The sequence below is a fragment of the Lampetra fluviatilis genome, chromosome 34 (genome assembly GCF_964198595.1).
Source record: "Lampetra fluviatilis chromosome 34, kcLamFluv1.1, whole genome shotgun sequence".
In the NCBI taxonomy this organism is placed as follows: Eukaryota; Metazoa; Chordata; class Hyperoartia; order Petromyzontiformes; family Petromyzontidae; genus Lampetra; species Lampetra fluviatilis.
This window is the reverse complement of record NC_136308.1, coordinates 6,027,526-6,051,286: the sequence shown is the minus strand read 5'-3', so window position 1 is coordinate 6,051,286 and position 23,761 is coordinate 6,027,526. Positions and strand designations below refer to the sequence as shown.

General features: G+C 47.3%; 1 protein-coding gene across 1 annotated transcript; it reads right to left on the bottom strand.

The window, feature by feature from the left end:
• On the bottom strand, positions 1-22,670 carry LOC144944321 (RIB43A-like with coiled-coils protein 2). Its single transcript, XM_078872384.1, has 7 exons — positions 22,395-22,670; positions 11,142-11,223; positions 10,136-10,438; positions 7,805-7,923; positions 5,529-5,756; positions 3,187-3,353; positions 1-629 (listed from the first exon to the last, which is right to left on the bottom strand). The coding sequence occupies exons 1-7, from the start codon at positions 22,497-22,499 to the stop codon at positions 548-550; spliced, it is 1,086 nt and encodes a 361-aa protein (XP_078728510.1). The 5' UTR covers positions 22,500-22,670; the 3' UTR covers positions 1-547.
• Positions 22,671-23,761: the final 1,091 nt, after the last annotated feature.

Here is a 23,761-nt window from a genome sequence, read left to right as displayed (position 1 = left end):
GGATTATTTTTTTTTGTTTTTAGTGAAAATATATTTCATATAGAACTCCGTTTCTGGGATATTTAATCAGATACGTGTCAATGATATAGCAAAGAGGTGCTACTACTACGGAGCTGGAGTGGCTGCATTTTGTTAAAACGGAGCGCCCCTTGCAGTGTTTAATGTTTTAGACCGTTGAGCGTCACGATGATGTGATTAGGCAAGAGGTGACGCGCATTATAATAGCCTCTAGGGTGCGACCGTGTGAGACAAATCTAATATTGGGGCCGCACCTGACCGATTTCCACATCCCCTGAGCTGACAATGTCGTTTACTAGATCACTGCCGTGCATACAGCAACTTGTATTATCACCAGCTGTACCTCTACCACAATCGTGACTTATTGAACATCTATTCATGCAGGGTCATTGGCCCCGAGCTCTACCGTGGCTGGTTTATGGGAAGCCTTTGTGATCAATACGATACGTGCTTAATTATGAGAAGAATAATAATAATAATATGACAGAGCGTGTCTTCTCCGTCGAGTGACCTCCGTCAGCGCCACCTCTCAACGGCTGGACGTGTTGAACTGGGCGAAGAATTGCTCCGTCGGAGTGTTCTTGTAGACTTCCTTCTCCAGGAATTCTCGGCTGCAAATAAAATATTTCGCACCGAGCAACGAATGAATGGGTGTGTGTCGGCAGGCCGCGCGGAATTCAGGTAAAGTTCACGTTGCTGTGACGTAAACTCGTTCACGTGGCGCGCTCTTGCGTGTACGTGTGACACAGGATAAGGGCTGATAAGGTAATGACGGATTATCTCATTCTTACATCCTCGTAGCATCGGTGGTGGAGAAGGAGGGGCGTCTGGAGGGGTCTGAACCCCTCTGTTGAAAGCCCTGTTTCGAAAGGAGATTGTATCATGCACTCGGTTTGGTGATTTTACATAGAGTTTGTTTAACAATTGACTGTGCCGTGCCTCCCCCCTCGGCTGAGATGTTAAATGGGCCCCCCTTTTAAAATGGTCACACTTCAGGGTTTGAATGCCCACGGCGTGTTTCCCATGTGTGCACATTTTGTGAAAGTATGACGGACAGAGTGTGAAAGCTGTTTGTGTACTGTGCAGTCAGCGATTACCGTGTGTCTGTGCGTTGTGTTGAAATAATAATGATAACAGTGCGTCTTTGATTCATCCAGGAACGCCTGGCTGAGTCTCAAGATTCAGTGAGGCCCTATGCTGGGATGTTTAGACAATTCTTCATTGAGTGTTGGCTGTTCGGGAGGAAACCAGAGAAGCCAGAGAAAATAGACACCTTGTAGCCATGCAATTGTCTCCAAAGAACTCTGTTATGGGCGTGCATCGCGTGTGTTATAAATCAGCAGTGGGGAGATAAAGGTGGCTGGGCATGGCGTTGGCCACACCCCACCCCGTGCACTAAAACTGATGTATGCGCCTTTTCAATGCATGTCAGCACAGTGCATGTGCTGTTAAGAGGGTTGCTTTTGATCTAGAAACTGCTGGATGAAGGCCTCTGCATGCTGCCACCATGTCTCGCAATCTCGTCACACAACAATCCATATCTAGCCTCCTGCGCACGAGCTAATTTCATCGCTCCATCTCCACGGTTAAATGCCCTTTCGAACGTGTTCCCTCCTTTAGCTGCCACTCCATCGTTAGTCTTGACCGTCGTTTAAATTTGTTTAGCGGTCAAGGCGATGTCTTTCAACCGGCTGAGCACAGCGTTTGCGTGTCTCTAGCAGTTTTCGCAAACAGAGCGGGGTCGAGATGACGACATGAACAGAGGCGAATGAGAGCATGTTGAGCGCTGGGAAATCCGAACTTGGCACTTTAACGAAACGCAATCGAACGAGATGCGTAGAGAATGGCTTGCACCAGCATACACGACCTGGAATGATACGTGGATCAAGAAAACGTGGACGTTGACAAGGAAAATGACGCAGCAAAAGCTGGAAAATGCCCAAAGTAGCACAGAGAGCTGCAGGTTTTGAATTGCATTCAAGAGACAGGGAGAGGAACACGTGGATTAGAGAACATTTACAGCTGGCTTGTAAAGTATAACTACATATATTGATATAACTACATGAATGTAAACTACAGTAGTTTGCATTCATGTAGTCAAGGAAAATACAGTGTAATCGATAATATCCCTCGCCCGTCGAGGCATCTAGGACTCAGCCTTAAATGAGTACCTGGTGCTGTGTGTGTGTTAACATCATCACTGGGGAGGCAACGGTGACACGAGGGCTGATTCTGGCCTCACCACCACCTCGAGTGCCGTGCCGGCCTTCATCGGTGCTTGCTAACAGCACTTGCCCCGACATCCTGCATGTCTATGTGGGGGATCTTTGTCTGTGTGCGCACACTCACTGAGGTAGCGCCGCGGTTAGCCACGCGGTTATCGCGCTGCGCTACGAACCCAGCGAGCCGAGTCCGATTCCCACTCACGGCCACCAACACCGGTGACGATTACCCGAACCCCTAGGTTGACTCAGCCTTAAACGAGTACCTGGTGCTGTGTGTGTGTGTGAACATCGCCACTGTGGAGACAAAGGCGGCCGGGCGTGCGTGGTGCTGGTCACCCACACACCCCATCGTGTGCCGTGCCGACCTTTGTAAGTGCTGCTACCCACTAATAGCACTTTCCCGAAAAGTCTATTCATTTTTCGATTTAAAGCTTTCGTGACTGCATGGATTCATCTTCTTGGTTCTTTCGGTAAAGTATTTGTCTCCACAGTGGCGTCATTCAGACGCTGTCTTTCCGACAGACCTGTTCTTCACCTGAGGACGGCTGCTTGCGTTGTGGCCGAAACGTCGTGAGAATTGTATTTTATAATGTTTTATTTTAATTATTTTATTATTTCCCTTCTACGTGACTTTACCGAAAGAACCAAGAAGAAGTCTATTAATTCTAGATTTGAAGCTTTCGTGACTGCAAGGATTCATATTCTTAGGTTTTTTCGGAAAAGTCACGTAGGTAAAAATTTTTAAATTAATAAAAGTAAAATAAAAAATAAAATAAAAATCGTGATTTTAATTTTATTTTAATTTTACTTTTATTAATTTAAATTGAATTTTTTTACCTACGTGACTTTACCGAAACAACCTAAGAATAAGTCTATTAATGCTTTCCGGGGGGGGGGGGGGGGTGGTAGTTGGGGGGGGGGGGGTCTTTGTCTTTGCACTCACTGCATGTTCTGCTCGCTGGCCAGCTGCATGTTGGTGCTGTCCAGGGCTCGGCGCTGCTCCTTGGCGCTGCGCTGCTGCTCTTGCTCCAAGAGCGTCCCAATGCGTGCCGCCTGCAGGCTCTGGCGCTCCCACTCCTCGTCTCGCCGGCGCTCCTCCTCCTCCAGCCTCTGCACACCGTGGATCGTCGTGGCCGTAGTAAGCTGCGGCGCGCTTCAGAGGTTTCGGTCACCGGTCTGCCGACGCTTAGCAATGCAGGATGCCGTGCCCATGGAACTAAACTATTATAACACTGTATTCTTGGTTCTTTCGGTAAAGTCACGTAGAATGGAAATAATAAAATAATACAAATAATACAAATTATTATTTCCATTCTACGTGACTTTACCGAAAGAACCAAGAATATGAATCCCTGCAATCACGAAAGCTTTAAATCGAAATATTATTACACTGGTCAACAACAAATAAAACATTTTTTTCTGGCCTGGACTTTTGCAGCTGTTTTAGACTAATTTCAGGGTGCTGATTCCAAATCTGATCTCAGATTTGTTCTATCACATCTCATTTTATGCTATCGGCATACCCCATTTTCATTGATTTTACCCGAAAATAACTCTGTCACTTATGATTGCAAGTTGTTGCGAGTCAATGACTGCTTTAGTGTTAAAATATGGTGCTGTATTTTTAGGATAGTGTGTTAATAATATCATTTAATGTAGATATCCACATTTATTTAATATTTTTCTTCTGCAGTTTTATTGAAAATGCAATATTTGATATCTCGAAAACCGATAGACAATAAACTGATGCCAGATTTGGAATCAGCACCCCAAAATTACCTTAAAACCGTTGGAATACCTTATGCCAGAAAAAGTGTGTTGACCAGTGTTATTCTACCATGTAAGGCCCACTGAACTCTTTATTTTTTTGGAAGTGATCTGGCCACAAATAGCTCAACGAAGTCGCCTGTTATCACGTGGAAATTGATAGCAGCCAAATACTCTAAACGCATGTTTCTAAATGTGGAGGGAAAAACCGTAGGACTCAGAAAAAAATCCACACGACCACGGGGAGAACATACAAACTCCAAATTTTCAGGTGTCAGGGTGGGGATTGAACCCAGGGTTTCCTGCATACCAGGCGAGGTAGTTAACATCTCGCCACCGCACAGGTGTAGTAATACAAGTCGGCACTGATGAACACTGTCCAACATCTGCTAGACACGGTGACTGCATGGGGCAGCAGTGAGTCGTCGTAGGCTTACTAATGCACGTGCTACGAACTGAGATTTGTCATTCAATTTGCATGCAAATGTGTCACATTGCTCTGTATCTTCACCTCCGATTAGCACGGTTGGCTACATATGATGCGAAAGAAGTTCAACATACATGCATAAGAGAGGTTTATGGGTTAGATCGCGTAAATATAAATGTGTCGTTAAACCCACCAGCAACCAACACAGCCCAAAAACCTCTTATGGATAATATTGGTCGTGAAAGCCTACGTGTTAAACATACATACGTGCGTCATTTGTTCCTGTTGTCAAGACAAAATGGTAAATGTATTGTTGCACGCCGTATATGTAACATGTACGTGTACAGCTCTTATCGTCAATCAAGGGCCTCCAATGCCATGTGTGTCGTCAGGTGCTATTTGACCATACTTCACCACGCTGGTCGTTGCAGGCCGGTGAAGGCGTGCAGCATACACATTGGAGTGTGGTGCAGTACAATAACGGATTTTGCGGCACTGCCATCTTGCTGCCCACAGCGTGCCCCCCACAGCAGCCTAACAGCATTGCTTTTTCAGCAAATAATTTGACAATGCTGTATTGGCAGTGGTGCACAAGCACAATTAACAAACACAATTGTAACATATTCATCAATAACACTGTGGCCTAAAAAGAAAATATATAAAATCGTCAACGTTTCGAGCAATAGCCCTTCTTAATGGCACATAAGGCCATTATTTACTTTCTTTATCGAAATAACGATTTGTTTTTGCTCGGCCACCTGGCCACCAGTAGTGCGAGTGGCTCGCAATTTGAAACCTGCAAGTTCAAATCCTGGTTCGGGGGTTGGCTTAACCCATCATTCCTCCGGGGTCGATAAAATTATTACCACTTCGTTGGGAAGTCAACGGTGGCTGTCCTTTGGATAGACCCCCCCCCCCAATCCCTCACCTCAGTCGTAGGAAATTGGAATCTCCACCTGTGGGAAATGAACACTGCCTCATCTCAATTCAGCCTTTGACTCTGCTTTGCTAGGACAACGGCTGCCCCCGGGCACACCGCCCCCCAAGAATTTGCCCCCCACGAGGACGCGCTGCGCGTCTGCCCACGGGACCTTCTTCTCCTCGCGCTGGCGCTCCTGGGCGAGGCGGATCTCGTGCAGCTGCTCGCCGCTCATGCCCTTCCAGCGGTCGGGTACGACGCGCAGCGGGCTGAGGGCGCTGGACGCCTGCGCGGGGTCCTCGGTGAGCAGGCCGCCCTCCAGCAGCGCGGCGATCTCCGCTTGCGACGCCGCCTCCTCCCGCTCGTGCTCCCGGCGCCGTTTCGCCTCTTGCTCCTCCGCCTGGAGGTGAATCAAGCGCACACCGCCCGCCCGTCAGCCCGCCGGGTTTACGAGTGCGGCGGGGATGGATCACTCTGTTATTTGAACTAAACTAATATCTTCTTGGTTCTTTCGGTAAAGTCACGTAGTAGGGAAATAATAAAATAATAAAAATACAACATAATAAAATAATTCTCACGTCTGAATGAACGCTGTCTGTTCTTCACCTGAGGACGGCTGCTTGCGTTGTGGCCGAAACGTAGTGATAATTATTTTATTATGTTTTATTTTTATTATTTTATTCTTTCCCTTCTACGTGACTTTACCGACAGAACCAAGAAGATGAATCCCTGCAGTTACGAAAGCTTTACATCGAAAAATAAACTAATACCCTCCGTTTTTTTCCCCTCCACATTTAGAATTAACGCGCGTTTAGAGTATTGATGAGCCACTTCGTTGAGCCATCCTTTGTGGCCACGTCGCTTCGGAAAAAGAGCTACAGAGCTCAGTGGGCATTACCTGGTTAAACAGTAGTAGTAGATAACTCAACGAAGTGGCTTATCATCGTGTGGAATTCATAGTAGCAGTCAAATAATCTCAATCCGTGTTGATTCTAAATGTGGAAGGAAAAACCGGAGGACCCGGAGAAAAATCTAAGCGACCGCGGGGAGAGAAACATACAAACTCGAAACGTACAGCGGCAGAGTCAGAATCCAACCCACGAACCTCCTGCATCCCAGGTGAGGGAGCTAACATCTCGCCACCGTGGCATAGGGGAGGGCGGAGGGCGGGAGGAGTGGAGGAATGGGAGACGGGGGTCGGAGGTGAGGCTATGCTACTGATGTTTATTCGGAATAAAACAGCATCTACTGTGTGGATGGGCTGTTGCCTAGGGGACAGGACACAATGTGGCTTAATGTAACCGTGTGGAGCTGCGTTCTTCATTGCAAGGCCCGCGGGCCACTGGCGGCCCTTAGTGCGGCCCCCTGGCGTGAAAACGCCCCATCATGCTGTCAAAACCAATGGTTCCAAATGTGTGGCTAACCACACACTGAGATCTTATCGGCGAAAGTGCAAGCCCACCCCCCCCCCTCTGAAAATGAGTGAAGAACACTGGTGTGTAGGAACTGTATCCGAGGAGGGACATGACAGGCTCAGTGTTAACTGTGTGGAGGAGAGATAACGGAGAGGTTAGGACATGAGGCATGTTGTTGTTGTTGTTATCATCGCAGTCGCCACCATGTCGATAAACCATTGTTATCATGTTGGCATCACAAAATAATTTTTCGTGGAAAATCATTGTCATCCTCAGCAAATCATTGTCAACGTCAGCAGCGGCAAATCTCAAGATTGATTCCAAATTACCACACAGCTGCTCACGCTTTTGTGTCTTTGGATCGGTCATTTGTCAGGCATTGAGTTCAATTTAGCGCGACGCTTACACTTTTTTATTTCCAGCTGGCATACCAACACTTAGCCGGGTCGCGCAGTCAGGCACCAGAGCCATCGTTACACGAGCGTCATTTGCTGTTGTCGTTGATGTTGTTCATGTTGTTGTTTGATTGCGAGCCTCACAGGACTCACTTCTGCCACGCCTTCTCCTCGGGAAAATCGAAGGCGCAGCGGCAAGAGGAAGACAAAGACGGACGTGGTGGTGGTATGAGGAGCAGTAGTGCAGCGACTAGCTCACTGCGCTACGAACCTGGCGACCCGAGTTAGATTCCTGCTCACGACCAAAACTGTGGCGAATATTTGAACTGGTCCTGGGCCTCCCCTAGGTTGACTCAGACTCAAATGAGCACCTGGTGTGGTGTGCAAACATCACCATTGGCGAGACAAAGGCGGCCGGGCGTGGTGCTGGCCAGCAACATTATTTATTTATTATTAATAAAAAAACAACGTCGCTATCAATAAAATAAAAACTTTCAGAATTTCAAGTGGGAGCGCCACTGGCCGTAGTGTTGCATTTTATTTTGTGGGCCACTCAAAATCACGGGCCCAGGGCTGCAGCCTTGATGCTCGTGCCGCATGCCCCTTGCTCCGTGCGCACTGCCCCGACTCGCGCCCACCTGCGCACGGTTGAAGTCCTTGGTGGCGGTAAGGATCACGCGGCGGCACGACTCCTCGGCGAGAGACAGCCGCATGGCTCGCCGGTCCATCTCCAGGCGCATCGCATCGTACAGCTCATCTGACACGCGCACACACAGAGCCAAAGATCCCCTGTGTAGCCTTCAACAGACCGTTGGGGCAAGTGCTGTTCGCGAGCAATACCTATGAAGGCCCGCACGGCACACATGGGGGTGAGTGGCCAGCGCCACGCCCGGCCGCCTTTGTCGACCGAGTGGCGATGTTCACACATTGCACCAGGTACTCACTTAAGGCCGAGTCTACCTAGGGGGAGGCCCAGGACTGGTTCGGATAATTGTCAATTGTTGCCCGTAAACGGGGATGATGACACATTCCCACTCAGAATCAGAATATTTATTTGTACTGGAGGAATCCCATGACCTATAAAGCTCTTTTTTCACAGGTGTCCAGTAGGGGCGGTCAGAACGTTACAACAACAAACAAACAGGATGAAAAAAAACACGATAGGAGTGCAAAGTATAGGAAAGGTTAAAAACTGACTTTAAAATATACAAATACAACAAAAACATTTTTTTTACCAGGTAAAGCCCATTGAGGTATTGACTTATTTTTCAGAAGCGAACGTTGCCACACACACAAACACACACGAATGCGCAGGCAGAGTAACTGCACCGGGACTGAAAGTCCGTTCCCCGCTGCGGTTTGAAGTGCCGTTGCTCCTCCACAACAAACAAGCTGGAATGCATCATGGGACCGTTTTGCCAGTATCAAAATATGAAAAATAAGAGTAGGTTTTACCCTTTCTGGCAATAAACCAGGTGTTAAGATGTTCAAACACCAAATAGAAACCTTTAGCAAGGAAGCAAGTCTGCATTAACCACACGTACTTGTGGTGAACATGCTAAAAATTCTGACAATAGATGCATTTTCTTTTAAACGGATTGGCCTACACCAGAAACAGACGTCTTTATGGCCTAGTCTCACCAGTGTCAGACCAGAGAACGCCAAAAGGCGAACAGTACAAAGACAATGCCACACGTTTCAGAGCATTTCTAACGCACCGATACGTGTGGTTAATGCAGACTTGATTCCATGCAAAAATGTATCTATTTGGTACTTATATATAGCCTCGTGTCACAAGCAGCCTCCTTTTGCCCACTTCAGCAATTGTTTATTGCTGCGGTTGTTTCCACCTGATGACGGGCACTTGTGTTGCACCTGAAACGTGATTTAATTCATTTTGTTGCCTACGTGACTTTACCGAAAGAACCAAAGAGTATGGATTCCTGCAGTTACGAAAACTTCAAATCTAGACGTCTTTATGGCCTAGTCTCACCAGTTTCAGACCAGAGAACGCCAAAAGGCAAACAGTACAAAGACAATGCACGTTTCGGAGCATTTCTAACGTACCGGTACGTGTGGTTAATGCAGACTTGATTCCATGCAAAAATGTATCTATTTGTTGTCTGAACATTTTAACACCTCTTTTATTGCCAGAAAAGGGCAATGCCTATTCTTATTTGTCATAACTTGGAATGCCTTCATGTTTTATTTGGGGGGGGGGGAGGTGGCGGTGAGCATGGGCAGTTGGCTGTGGGGCCCCATGGCAGTCCGGCTCTCGGTGTATCGGCAACGTGGCCAGGGGCCTTCTGTGGGCAGCTACGTGGTTTTCGGAGGGCTCCCCTAGGCTTCTCGCACTTTCGAGATGTCTGGGTAATCTTTTGCTATGATTACGAAGTGGCTTTTCGCTCGGGCATTGCACGTTAAAATTGCCATTATTTTATGATCGTCAAATGTACCGTTGTTCGAACGTAGGCTGGGGTGGTGAGGCCACATCTATTTTCATGTGCGTGTCCAACCGTAGACCTATTCCATAAGTCGTGGAGATGTTTGATAATATAATGAATGGCTCCTACTAAACGGATGATGCAAATGATGATGAATGATTCAAAGCTGATAGATAAAGAAGACAAAGGATGATTAATAATAGATGATTACAAATGAACGATCGATGGTTAATTGATGATTATAAATGAGTCATACTTGCTGATATTGTTGATGAATGAACGATTCGTAGTTAATCGATGATAATCATCATCATCATTCAAATGAAGAGATAACGATCACGATCGTGACGACAATTCGGAGCTGCAAAGACGATGTTCCTTGGCGCTGCACTCAGCGTGACGGCGAGCGGCTTGCACCTCATGATGACGGTGACGATGATTACATTTAACGATCGCAACGACAACTGCTGCAACAATTCCCGAGCCACCGCCGCCCGATTCCGCCGCCGGTCGCGATCGCGCCACCTCTGTTCCTCCGCTCGTCCTGCGCTCGCCGCTTCTCCTCCTGCTGCTCCAGCAGCCACCTCCTCTGCTGCTCCTTCTGCAGACCGCGCCGCTCTCCGCCCTCCAGGTCTTCGCCCGCGAAGGAGCGCAGGCCCGACACCGCTCCCTCGTCCGCGACGACGTCCGCCGGCGGCTGGGACCTGTCGCTGGCGCTCTGGCAGCGGGCCCAGTATTGGGCGAGGGAGCGGTCGAGGGCGCGGGACTCCTCGCGCTGCCTCTCGTCCAGGAGGATCGCGATGCGGTCGTGCCGGATCGCTGCGTCCGCTGCAACGGTGGGGGGGGGGGTGGGGGAAGGGGGCACGCTTTTTTTTTGCTAGGCCGGAGAGCGAGTGGGCAGCGGGACTTGGGAGCCGCAGGACGTAGAGAGGGAGGGAGGAGGAGGCACACGAGTTTGTGTGGTGTGCCGGTGTGTGGAACATAGCTGTAACCCATACGGTGTATCCGTATTCTTGTAAAGGGAAATTGAGTTTTCAGGTCAATACGGCGTACAGACGTTTCAAAACGGCCAAAAATGTTTGTCTTTCTCCCTTGTGATGGGGCTTTGTAGGATGAACGTTTAGATTTATAAGAGCACGGGGTGACCAATAAGATCTGAATTGGTCAGTAACAAGGTCGGCACTGATAAGGGGTTGACAGGTATGTAATAGTCCAGGTGACTGATAAGACTGGAGCAGACGGCGCGTGACGAGTAGCTACAAGGCAGAGTGAGAGGAGGTGTACGGAACGCGGTGTGCCGTGTGTGCGTACATCTGTCGTTAGCGGCAAACGCAGCCGTGTACGAATGTTGCATTCGTGTTGGATAATTATCTTTACGGGAATTATCGTGCCCCACGTTACGCACAGACGGACAGAGAGCCGGACGGACGTGTGGACAAATGGACAGGAACAGCAAAACGTCTCGACCTCACTTGTGGAGAGTCACAACGCTACTGTTATTGCTCAGGTGCGAGACGTGCGTCTGCGTTACCAAAGGCCTCCTCCCGCGTCTTCTCCTGCTGCTCGCGAAACCTCCTCTGCTCCACCTGCTCGTTGAGGCCATCCAGGTCGACCTGCACGCGGAGTTGTGACTGAGAGTTACAGCCGAGCACAAAGCAGAGGTCGCAACCGGGTACCCGATACCCGTACCCTACCCGATACCCGGCTACCCGTACCCGGCCAGGTACGGGTACGGGCACCCGTTTGCGACCCTGGTGCGGCCGGGTACGGGTACGGGTAGGCCGTGATTCACTGGTGAGTAACCGTTGGTCACTCATTTCGGGTAGGGTACGGGTACGGGTAGGGAACGGGTACCCGTACCCGGCCGGGTACGGGTACCCATTTGCGACCCTGGTGCGGCCGGGTACGGGTACGGGTAAGGAATCAAAACCCGTTTGCGACCTCTGGCACAAAGTCTACGTGGCAGGCAGGCAGGCACGGTGATGTCGACAGCGCACGGGGGTTTCGGAGTTTATCCACGTTTACCATTTCCGCGATTTCATACTGGAATGTTTTATTTTACACTTGCATTGCTTCCGCGAATATGAGCGACTTTGTTGAGCTATCATTTGTGGTCAGGTCGCTTCTGAAAAACAAATTAATAGCTCAGTGGGCTTTAACCGGTAATATTTTTTTAAAATTGTATTTGTGTATTTGTTTTTCCTTTCCTATACTTTGCACTCTTGTCGTGTTTTGTTGTTTGTTGTTGTAACGTTCTGACCCGCCCCCACTGCACATCTGTGAAATAAAGAGCTTCATAGCTCATCGGATTCCTCAAGTATAAATAGATAGTAATAGGTTTTAACCCTTTTATCTGGCACCAAAACTGACACCTTTATAGAGTTGTCTCTTTTTGTTTGCATTTTGACTGCTTGTGTTGTGGTTATTGCAAACATGATCCCTTGTATAAAGGTGTGAGTTGTGGTGCCAGATAAAAGGGTAAAAACCTATTACTATATCTTGCTACTGGCAAAGGAGGTCTCATAATATAAATACATATTCTGATTATGATAACCTACTGTACATTTTTCTATTGCATGGCAGTTTTAAATTATGGTGTTGATTTTTTTTTGCTTTGTACTTGGCGGTTTTAAATCTCATCTCAAAGCTACGTTTCTTTTTATAGTTTTTTTTATGTTACTTTGTTCTTGTCTGTGACAGTATTTGTTGTTTGTGTTTGTTATATCATTCTGTTTTTTTTATTCAACAGCGCTCATGGAGCATGTGCTGTTGTGAAAGGTGCTGCATGAAGTAAGTGTATCGTTAGTTGTACAGAAAGCTTGGCTTTTAAAGCGGTGTCACAATGTTGTAGCAGAGCGTGGCGGCGCAGTAGTTAACACTCGTGCCTCACAACAAGAAGAGCCTGGGTTCAATTCTGACTCGGGTGCCTTTCTGTGTGAAATTTGAATGTTCTCCCCCTTGTTCTACATGGGTTTCCTCCGGGTTCTCCAGGGTTTCCTCCCATATAAAAATAAACATTGAAACTGGTCTTGGCCAAACATACAATTGCAAGAAAAGAAATACCTGCAAATTAATCAATTGGTATTACACACAACAGGAACATTGCCTGCCATCCGTGATAACTGACCACTTCTGAAAACAAGTATTGAGACTCATATGTTGAACTTCTTTTGCACCGTACGTAGCCAACCGTGCTAATCAGAATTGTGGGGGAAGGGCAGACTTTCCTAGGTAAACACGCATCATAATAATAGTATGATTATATACGGTAGAGCCTCGGAGATCGAACACACTAGAAGTCGAACAAATCGGTGTTCGAACGATATTTCCGAACATTTTTGCCCCGGAAACCGAACGAAATTCGGAGGTCGAACGGGGCAATCGCGACTTGAAAGAACCTGTACGGCTGAGACGCGTATGGCCAGCGTGCGTGACGCTTGCCCAGACAAAGGTTTTACCTCCTCCTCCTCCTCACCACCTTCCACTCAAGCCATCAACTCTTTTTACTACAGGTAAAGTGAAGTTCAATGTTCATTTATTTCATTTATTCTATCTATTTATTCCATTTATTTATTGTGTTTCTTGTTTTTTTGTATGCTTTTATGCATGTAATTACTGTAAACTTCGTGTAAATTTTTTTATAATGAGAGATTTCTTGTGTCTGGAACCAATTAATGTCATTTACATGAATTGTTATGGGGAAAATGTATTCGGTGTTCGAACAAATCGGTGTTCGAATGGCCTTCTGGAACGAATTAAGTTCGATCTCCGGGGTACCACTGTAATATAGAACAAGACATTAAATGTATTGTATTCTTCCTACATAGAATCTTACGCTTCAAATCAAGTGGCACGTTAATCGTGACATGAATTGCACCGGAGCCAAGTTTTTTGTGCTTAGTTTGAAAAGCTCCATGTTATATAAAATTGGAAGCAGGCAGTTGAATTCCTGAGATTTAAATCAATCAATCAGCCACAGCTCAGTCGCACATCTACTCAGCATTCGTGCCACTCATGATTTATTGATGCACGTTTGGCATATCCGTCGGTTCGTGGACAGTTGAGCCGCACACCACACCAAGCGAAGACAAATCATTGTACATAAGTGCAACTTTGTGTTTTTTTTAGAGGGCACGAGCTGGCCTGGAGGGAGCGGGCAGAAAATAAACATTTAATGGAGTGAACGGTTGTAATTTCTCGCAAGTAACTGCTCTTGATGGATGGCGAAATTATAATATTTTTGCAAAGCGTCATCGCACTCGACTACTATGGAACAAATCATCTTGATGATGATGCTGCTGCGTTGGCAGTGGTGCACAAGCACACGAAAAAGAAACATCCGTCAATAACACTGTGGCTTTAGAAAATAAAATAATAGCTGACGTTTCGGGCAACGGGCCCTTCTTCACAGCACACAAAGCACACTGCTATAGGCGCATTGAAAGATCCCAGATTGTCATTGCAGTGTTCACTCAAAAACCAATAGTAGCACAAGGATTGGCCCCTGTTAACGCAGACACGATAGCAACATTGTTTTAAATAATAGCAATCATCATTGCCTTAAATGTGGCTCTGTGTGCAAAGTTAAATTTTTGATCAACTACATCACGGGACCTCCTTTGCCAGTACCAAAATGTGAGAATAGGTTTTCCCCTTTTTTTCTGGCATCAAAACAGATGTTAAGATGTTAGAACACCAAACTGAAACCTTTTACATGGAATCATGTCTGCATTAACCACAATGCTTGTGGTCAGAATGCAAACAAAAACATACTCTGATAATGTAAGCATTAAATTTTGATTTAAAGCTTTCTTGACTGCGGGGAATTCATACTCTTGGTTCTTTCGGTAAAGTCACGTAGAAGGGAAATAATAAAATTATAAAAATATAAAACAATAATGTATGCATTGTCTTTGAAACTGATTGATCCACACCAGAGAGAGCTTTCTTTTGTTTGATCAACTGAGCAACCAAGTTTGGCTTGAATTGCTAATATAACCCACGTGACATTCATTCCAATTTCCGATGCATCAATTATTTAATTAGGCAGCCGGTTTGGCTGGTTTCGAATCTCACTTGATATGAGACACTGAGCTTATACCTACTCCATCACGTTAGCGTTAATACAAATACAAAAATACAATGTATTCAGTGTTGTTTAGTGGCACAAATTGGAACACGTGAGATTTTTGTAAATGATTCGAGTGAGAATGGGGCTCACGGGCAGCTGATAATCCACACGGATGTCTCGTGCGTGCGTGTGTGTGGAGTGTGCAGTAGTTGTTGGGGTACTTGTCCCAACAGTCTGTTAAGGCTATACGGGGGATCTTTGTCTTTGTGCAGAAGTAAACGTGGTGCTGACCACCCCAACCCTCTCGTGTGCCGTTCAGGCCTTCATAAGCGTTCGCTCGCCGCATTTGCCCCAACAGCAGTTTGTTCAGACTATACGCATGGGATCTTTTTTCGGCACGCATTTCACAAGTAGTGACTAATCCCATATCTGCATTTCCCATAAATATGCTAAATTCCTATTGATATGCACATTTTTTTGTCAAGGCGCTCTTCCCCCTCCAACCCAGCTTAAATATACGTTCCAAGCCTGGGGTGTTTCATTCAGACGCTGTCTTCCCGACAGACCTGTTCTTCACCTGAGGACGGCTGCTTGCGTTGTGGCCGAAACGTCGTGAGAATTATTTTATCATGTTTTATTTGTATTATTTTATTATTTCCCTTCTACGTGACTTTACCGAAAGAACCAAGAAGATGAATCCCTGCGTTCACGAAAGCTTTAAATCGGGATCTTTTTTGTTTTACAGTGGCGAACTGTGTGCACAACAGCAGGCAGCCAGCCAGCCAGGTGGTGCAAGTGAAGCAGTGGAGGCAAGTAAAGGCCAAGTGTAATGCTCGGACCTCCTGCGTTTGTGTGAAGTACGTTGGCTGCTCCGTAACAAGCAAGTTGGAATTCCCAATGATTTTTCGTTGTTGTTTGTTCGTTAAATTTTCAAGTTACATTCCTGGCTGGCTGAGAGGTGGGGTGTTGCAAGCAGTGCAAGCTTTTAATGTTGCTCTTCGTTGATTTGTTTTTTTTTTATCCGAGAACACTTGAACAACCGAATGTTGTAATAATATACTTTATCCTGGAAAACCTCACCGTTCTCGACTAATTATAATCAGAAGGGTATTTGGCCAGTTGCTCTATTGGGTGCTCGTGGTGACCTGACTGTGGTCTGAATCAAGAATCAATTCCTCGTTTTACTTCGCGGTGAATGTCGTGGCTTCCAGAGGCTGCAAGGGGTCACGTGAGCCCATTACAACATCCATGAATGGATCGCATTGGATTAGTACACAACAATATTCAATGAGCAAGATTTATCGACTGATATGAATTGATGAATCGTTGAATGATAAAACAGCTATTGAGTGCCCTTCTCTTAACCCCACACAGCTGTAACGCGTAAAGCACTGAATATGAATAACACTCTGAATGAATGTGTTAATATGAGACCTCATGTTAGCCATATTCTTTTAAGTTAAATCTCGCTGCACTGATGAAGTATAACGATAAGTGCCTTGACATTGGGGATGGCTATAATGAAATGTAAAGTGGCGATTGTGCGTGCATTTTTATCGCTCCGTATGAATTCAAACAGAGCGCCGGTGCTGGGTGGATTACTCCGTCGCACGATCGTGAGAGATGGTGGCACAGTGACTTGGGGAGGCTTTCATCCAGGAGTGGATTGATCGGAGTGGATGGTTGGACGATGACGGTAATTTAAACAAAACTTGATTCAGGAATTCTCAGAGCAAATTTTCTCGTCGTCAAATGCGTTGCAGCCGCATTTGCACGACGACGATTACGACGATGGAATCCAGAGAACCGGCTGCAATGGAGTGAATGTCAAATTTGAGGTCATCCTCATCCTCTCTGCACGCCCCCTCTCGTGAAGTCCCAGGCGCAGCCAAGCGGAATGAATTGGCTGCATGCGGAGCTAAAAGTCATCGTCTCGCAAGCATTCGTGATGTTGTAACGCTTGCTCACGGACCTTTTTTTTGGTCACAATGTCCATGAAGCCAGGGGCTTCATTTATCACTGAATAATTTCTGGGGGTGGGGGGGGATATTAAACCAGGGAGGTGGCACGGGGCGAGCAGCCGCAGCCGTAGCGAGAGGTGCACTTGGACGCGGTGTGCCGGGTTTTGTAAATCTTTTCTTTAGCTCGGTCCACGACAGCTGTGGCTGAAATGAAGATCTGCATTACATTAAGAAAACATGATTCTGCTTAATACTGCCGCCGTAATAAATCGCTACATGTGCAAGATTTTGCATATTTTAGGACTTCAACAACTAACCCCAATTGGCCCATCTATTATATTATTATTATCAACGTCCCAGTTAAAGTGCAGCGTTGTTTCTGGTACGTACAATGCAATTTGTGTTCATAAAGTGCCCGAATGTGACCACGTCTAAAGGTGCTGTACAATTCCGCAAACGTGCGGCTTTAGATAATGCGAAGAGAACAGTCTCGTACGGTGTTATTCTTTCGCAGGAGGGGAAACGAGGAGGATGCTGTAGGGCAGAGAGGGAGACGAGGTGACAGAAAGGCAACGGCGAAAAAAGAAAAACTTTTCATAGGAAGAGAGAGATTTTCATGGGCAGAGACAAATAACAAAGTCTGGAGCCTGGACTTAAACAGAGGAATAAGTAAACTTTTTATTTTACCATGTAGCTCTTTTTCAGAAGCGACCTGGCCACGAATGACAGCTCAACGAAGTGGCTTATCACGTGGAAATGTATAGCAGCCAAACACTCTGAACGCATGTTTTCCAAACGTGGAGGTGAAAACCGCAGGACCTGGATAAAAATCCATGCGACCACGGTGAGAGTGATATGCAAACTCCAAATATCCAGGCGTCAGGGTCGGAATTGGATCAACGACCTGCTGCATACCAGGCGAGGTAGTTAACATCTCGACATCGTGGCATCTACCCCCCCGAGGTCCCAATGGCCAGAAGGAGAGAATTCCAGACCACTTTTCTGCAACCTCAGCATGAATTACTGCACACTGAGCCCAGCTCTGTACCGTGTTGTTGTGGGTCACCATGCTGATGGTTCTCTGTGCTGCGGGCCCTCCCCTGGGCGAACGTGTGTTGAGGTGTCTGGTTTGCTGGCGCGTGACTCGCGGCGTCAAATCGCCCTTTGACTGCCGCTGGCTCTGGCCAATCAACAAACAGCGCGAGCTCCGTGCTGGTGGCAGGATGTTGGTGCCTTGTTGAGAATGGAGCCAGAGCGGGGCTTGTCATCTTGACATGCAAATCACGCTGGGACGTCCGGCTGCCGTCTGTGTATTTTTAAAAAAAGCGATTGTGTCGATCATAGCACAGTATGGTGGTATCGCTGCAATCCACACAGCATCTACTGCCGCCTTGGATTGGTTGAAGGACCTTAACATTCAACCCTGACGTTATATCTATACAAACTGTTGCTTGCATGCCACACGAAAGAAGAAGAATTGTATAAGATGTGTCTCTCCAATTCGTAATCGTATACAAGTGTAACAAATAATTCGCTGGTGAACTTGGGAATAAATGCCAGGCCTCTTGAGTGTCGTGCATCACATTTTAAAAGCAATCTATTTTACACGGTTTATAGTTTGTATTCTGTCCCCAGCCACTGTGATTAAGCGCTAAAATCCCTCTGATTTGAGAGACGCAGCACTCTAGGCTTTCCCCGCCATGTGAAGCGAACTGCGCTGTGAGAACACATCGGCGTTGGAGCAAATACACGATCCCCGTACCGTATTAGCATTCGACGGAACGCAATTGCACCCTCGATGACTAACCCACGGGATGACAAAATAAGCGAGGACTTTAGAGATAGAGCGTTGTGTCGCCTGTGACCAAGTCGGGTGGCATGCAGCCCAATCGCTTCGGATATCCTCAGAAGCTATGCAGGATGGAAATAATACAATAATAAAAATAAAACATAATAAAATAATTCTCACGACGTTTCGGCCACAACGCAAGCAGCCGTCCTCAGGTGGAGAACAGGTCTGTCGAGAAGAACAGGTCTGTCGAGAAGACAGTCAGGTGGAGAACAGGTCTGTCGAGAAGAACAGGTCTGTCGAGAAAACAGTCAGACTCTGTCTTCTCGACAGACCTGTTCTCCACCTGAGGACGGCTGCTTGCGTTGTGGCCGAAACGTCGTGAGAATTATTTTATTATGTTTTATTTTCATTATTTTATTATTTTCCTTTTACGTGACTTTACCGAAAGAACCAAGAAGATGAATCCCTGCAGTCACGAAAGCTATGCAGGGTTGAGTCTCTGGATAAGTACTCGGATGGGGTGGCCACCACCGTGCGTGCGCAGAAGCTCGAGTGCAAGTCGGTGTTGTGGGCAGCCGGGGGGAAGTTCAGCAAACTCGATGTGTTGTCATTCTGTGCTCTCCTATCGCCATCGGCAAACCGCACTGAACCAGCGTGGTGAAGTATGGTCAGGTTAACCCGCACTGTTGTGGACCGTATGGTTGCCACGTGTCCCCCGGGTTTCGACGCGGTATGCCTGGGAGCTGACCTCTGTGTTGGGGTCGCAGCACGGATTGCTTGTACCGAGTGATCTGGTAACCCGGCACGCTGTTGTGTTCAACTCTGTTACCGTATATTACATGGATTTGTTAGAACCGTTGCTGACTGAGAAATGTCGGGGTCTGGTCTGTGGTGAAAAAAGTGGGGAGGCCCTCTCATCCAGCAGTGGACAAACAATCGGGCTTGTACACGTGTACGTGTGTGTTAGCGCGGTGCTCGCTAACAGCACTTGCCCCAACAGTCTGTTAAGGCTACACGGGGGATATTTGTCTGTGTGCCCAAGGGTGTGTGTGCGTGTAGGTATGTCTGAGTACGCGTGTGTGTGTGTGTGGAGCGGTGCTCGCTTAACGGCACTTGCCCCATCAGTCTGAGGCTATACGGGGGATCTTTGTCTTTGTTAGAGCGCTGGCCTACGACCCGAGTTCGAATCCCGCTCACGGCCTCCGCTAGCAACGATTATCTGAACCTGTCCGGGGCCTCCCCTAGGTTGACTCGGCCTAAACGAGTACCTGGTGCAGTGTGTAAGCATCGCCACCTAAAGAGACAAAGGCGGCCAGGCGTGGTGCTGACCACCTACCCACCCCCTCGTGTGCCATTCCGACCTTGATAGGTTGCTACTCGCTAACAGCACTTTCCCCAACGGTCGGGGGGGGGGGGATCTTTGTCTTTATCACAACTTTATCTTGAAATTCTTTAATATTTCCAACGCGGTCAATTGCTGTGGTGTTTCCCCCCTCCCGCGCCCAGTGTTTGAGCGCAATGCCCGGTGGGTGAGCCGGAGGGCATTGTCCTGGGAGCCAGAGTTGCCCTTTGCATGAAATTCTTTAATATTTCCAACGCGGTCAATTGCTGTGTTTTTTCCCCCCTCCCACGCCCAGTGTTTGAGCGCAATGCCCGGTGGGTGAGCCGGAGGGCATTGTCCTGGGAGCCAGAGTGGCTCTTTGCTGCGGGTGTGGTTTCGCTCTGGTAGTTATTTTCGCTCGGGTAGTAATTAAGCCTCGGCACGCGGCTATCCATCTTGAGGGCTCGCACAACATCCCTGGCATCTTCGCCAGAGGTCTGGTCCCGGAGCCGTTCAGTGGTGGTCGTTCGTGTGTTCATGGCTGTCTTAAAGAATTGTACCAAGGCCGTCATTATAATATATGTTGGGGGACACACATCCCCCCAATATTCAAATATGCTCAATGTCCCCCCCAATATATTGCTATAAAATAGATTTCTGTTTATATGATTGTGGTTATGGTTGTACTTTATTAATTCATAATCTCTGCCATAACATACAATGAAACAAGAAAAGGTAAAAAAGTAAAAACAGAGCAATGTAATACAATACACTATTATACATTATTGTAAAAAAAAAGCCTATCCTGTGTGTTAGTGAATTTTTTAATGTTTTAAGCAGGAAATTTGTTTTCAAATTTAGATTTTTTTTTCTGGGGGGGGGGACCCCCAGACCCTCTGGAAGATTTTGTCCCCCCCAATGTTGACTCCATGGCTATGGCCTTGAATTGTACGCATTTCGCCTGTGTCAGACGGAGTGCCGCGGTTGTGAGATGTTAACTTCCTCGCCTGGTGTGCAGGAGGTCGTGGTTTCCATCCCGACCCTGACGCCTGCTGCTCTAAATTTGGAGTTTGCGTGTCTCTCCCCGTGGTGGCGTGGATTTTTCTCCGGGAATTCTCCAGTTTTCCTTCCACATTTTAAATCAACACGCGTTTTGGAGTATTTTGCTGCTATACATTTCCACGTGATAAGCCACTTGGGCTATCATTTGTGTGCCAGGTCGCTTCTGAAAAAGAGCTAAACAGTTCAATGGGCTTTACCTGGTATATATATTAAAAAATAAGTTTGTTTTAGTTTAAAAAATTTTGCCTGCGTCCCTGTGTGAGTTTGCCCCTGCGAGTTTGTGAGTCTTTGTGCTGCGTAATCTGAAACCACGTTTATCTTCGACACGTGTAGCCCGAATGTGTCCTCGATCCACTGACGAGATGAGGCCCTTCCGTGACGCCGTGTGGATAGTGGGGGTTGTTTTGACCATACTTCACCATGCTGGTCAGTGAAGGCAGGGGAATGTAGCTGTTGGACCACAATACAGTACAGTACACCGACTTAATTTTTAGTGCATCGCCCTCTGCTGATAACGTATATCCACAGCAGCCTCAATTACTGGTGAGTCGCCTATCCCAGGGACCGCGCAGTCTCAACATTGAATAGTTTCCAAGATTTGGCGAGATCGGGAGCATTCCATGTGATGTTTGTCATAAATGATGTCATCTTGTCGAGTAGTTTAAGTGTAGCCATTGTTGCGGGTGGTTACTCCGCGCGTGTGGGGAGCGGTGGCGCAGCGGTTAGCGCACCACGCTACGAACCCGGCGATCAGAGTTCGATTCCCGCTCATGGCCAACACCGGTGACGGTTATTTGAACCGGTCCTGGACCTCCTCGCTTAGGTCGACTCAGCCTCAAATGAGTACTTGGTGCGGTGTGTAAACCTCTCCACTGGGGAGACAAAGGCGGTCGGGCGTGGTGCTGGCCACCCCCACCCCCTCGTGTGCCGTGTAGGTGCTCGCAAACTGGAGGCGATCTTTGTTTTTGTGTGGCTGAGGGCCTGTGGCCAATTCGTATTGATCCTCATGCTTATGAAATTGCTTTCCATTGGTGTAAGTTCGGTGAAGTGTTGGTACTACGGTGCGTATGGCGTTTAAATCGCATCCATTTGTGGCGTTTCACCGAATCAACAATGTTGATGGCACCATCTCCTAATTCCGGCTCAAACATCCGAGTTGCGGTGTTGCGAGGTGATACTTATTTAGAATTACAACGTTGAGCTAATGCTGGTTGAGGTTTCGCCAACTTATTACGTTTGCTTGGCCGCGGGGCTGCGCCTTGAGCACCATTTTCCGAACCGTTTGTACTTTACACACTAATTGTACAATGTTGAAGAATGTTTAGAACCACTCTGGTCTGTTGAGAACCCGCCGCTACGATCACGACTCTTGCGAGGCGGTCACAGTAGGTGCCAAGAGCACAACCAACAACAAACTCAACACAATTCGTCCACAACACTGCCGCCAAAGTAACAAAAAAGACATGAAAAAAACTTGTCCAGGCGACGTTTCGGGCAAACGACCTATTTTTTTAAATCGCAACGCGGCGCGTGTAGCGATGCACCCACTGCGAGTGGAGTGATGCGCGCACACTCACCCCGATGGTGCGAACCTTCGGGTTAAAAATGCGACTCCGTCTCTCCGACTCGAGCTGACGTCTCCTGGCAATGGCTGCAGCCTCCCTCTGCTCCAGCTGAAACATCTTTAATGTTTCGCCTCTGTGCTAAGCGGACACGGGGAGCGAGCAAGCGAGGCGTGGTGGGAGTGGGGGGAAAGGAAGCGATAACGAAGGCAGAATAACTTTTAAAAAGAAGAGGAGCGAAGAGGCTGTTAGCGAGATGAGAGGGAGCTACGAAAGGTCGTTCCGCTGTGAGTGCCACTGTCGTGTAAACAAAAGCGGTTGCTATGGACTCATTCATTCATGAACGCGTCGCCTTAACCACTCCCACACGCAACCACTCCTCTTCCCAGCCTCGATGATACAATGTGCAACAAAACATTTATTTTTTTCTTGGTAGTAAGTGTTATTTCCTAATTGCTTATACCTCAAAAGTTCAAAAAATGGCTTATGTCCCATAAACTTGGCTTTTGTGACCGGGAAAGTGATGTTTTAAAATGTACCTATTTTCAATGCGAAAACGTCGTGTGCATTTGTGTCATTCCTTAACGTAAAGTCCTGGTCACAAAAGCAAAGTTTGTGCGGAATAATAGCCATTTTCTATACTTAATAGGCATAAGCAATAAAAAAAAATAACACTTAGTACCCAGGAACAAAAATTGTGTTACAAAGTGAATTTTCATCGCCGCCGCTGCTGCTGCTGCTGCAGTGATGAATGATGGGAGGAGTGACGTGAAAGCTTAATCTGGATTTGGCTGTGTCGGGTGGCGGAGGGAGGTATGGTTGAAATTGGCATTTTAAAAAAGAACCGAATTTATGGGTCTGCCGTTCGTTTATGACCACGATTAACAGAGAGTGCAGCTTAGCCGTGGAGGACCCTCACGGTGTAATTGCACTAATAATTATGACAGTCCATGTTGTTTGCTCGGATGTGGCCGAAACATCGAGTGTTTAAACAGAAACAATGTACACTTTTCGGCCAGGTGGCTCTGCGACAGAGCCAGTGGGCTCGCAGTTGCAGGTTGTAAGTTCAAATCCCTGCTTTGGGAGGGGGGGATATAAAAAAACTATCACAAAACATTGACAAAGTGTGCACCAAAAACCCACATGCATCGGGCTTCAAACTCCGTGGTGACAGGTGGGCGTGGTCAGCAGGTGAGTGGGCGGTGCCTGTGAATTGGTGGGCGGGGCCAGCATCGGAGAAGGCGGGGCCTCTGGCTGCGTGGGAGGGGCTCGTGGCCGAGTGGGCGTTGATGTCGTAAAGTGGGTGGTATGGCTTGCCATGTAAACTTTGACAGGTAGGAACAATATGTTCCACACTGCTCACCAGGGATTATTTGTCTGAC

Excerpts from the sequence above, each read along its gene's own strand:
- LOC144944321 (XM_078872384.1), bottom strand. The coding sequence starts at position 22,499 with ATGTTTCAGCTGGAGCAGAGGGAGGCTGCAGCCATTGCCAGGAGACGT. Across the intron at positions 7,924-10,135 it reads GGACGAGCGGAGGAACAGAG|ATGAGCTGTACGATGCGATG; the intron begins GTGGCGCGATCG and ends TGCGCGTGTCAG. Across the intron at positions 3,354-5,528 it reads GCCAGCGCGAGGAGAAGAAG|AGGCTGGAGGAGGAGGAGCG; the intron begins GTCCCGTGGGCA and ends CACGGTGTGCAG.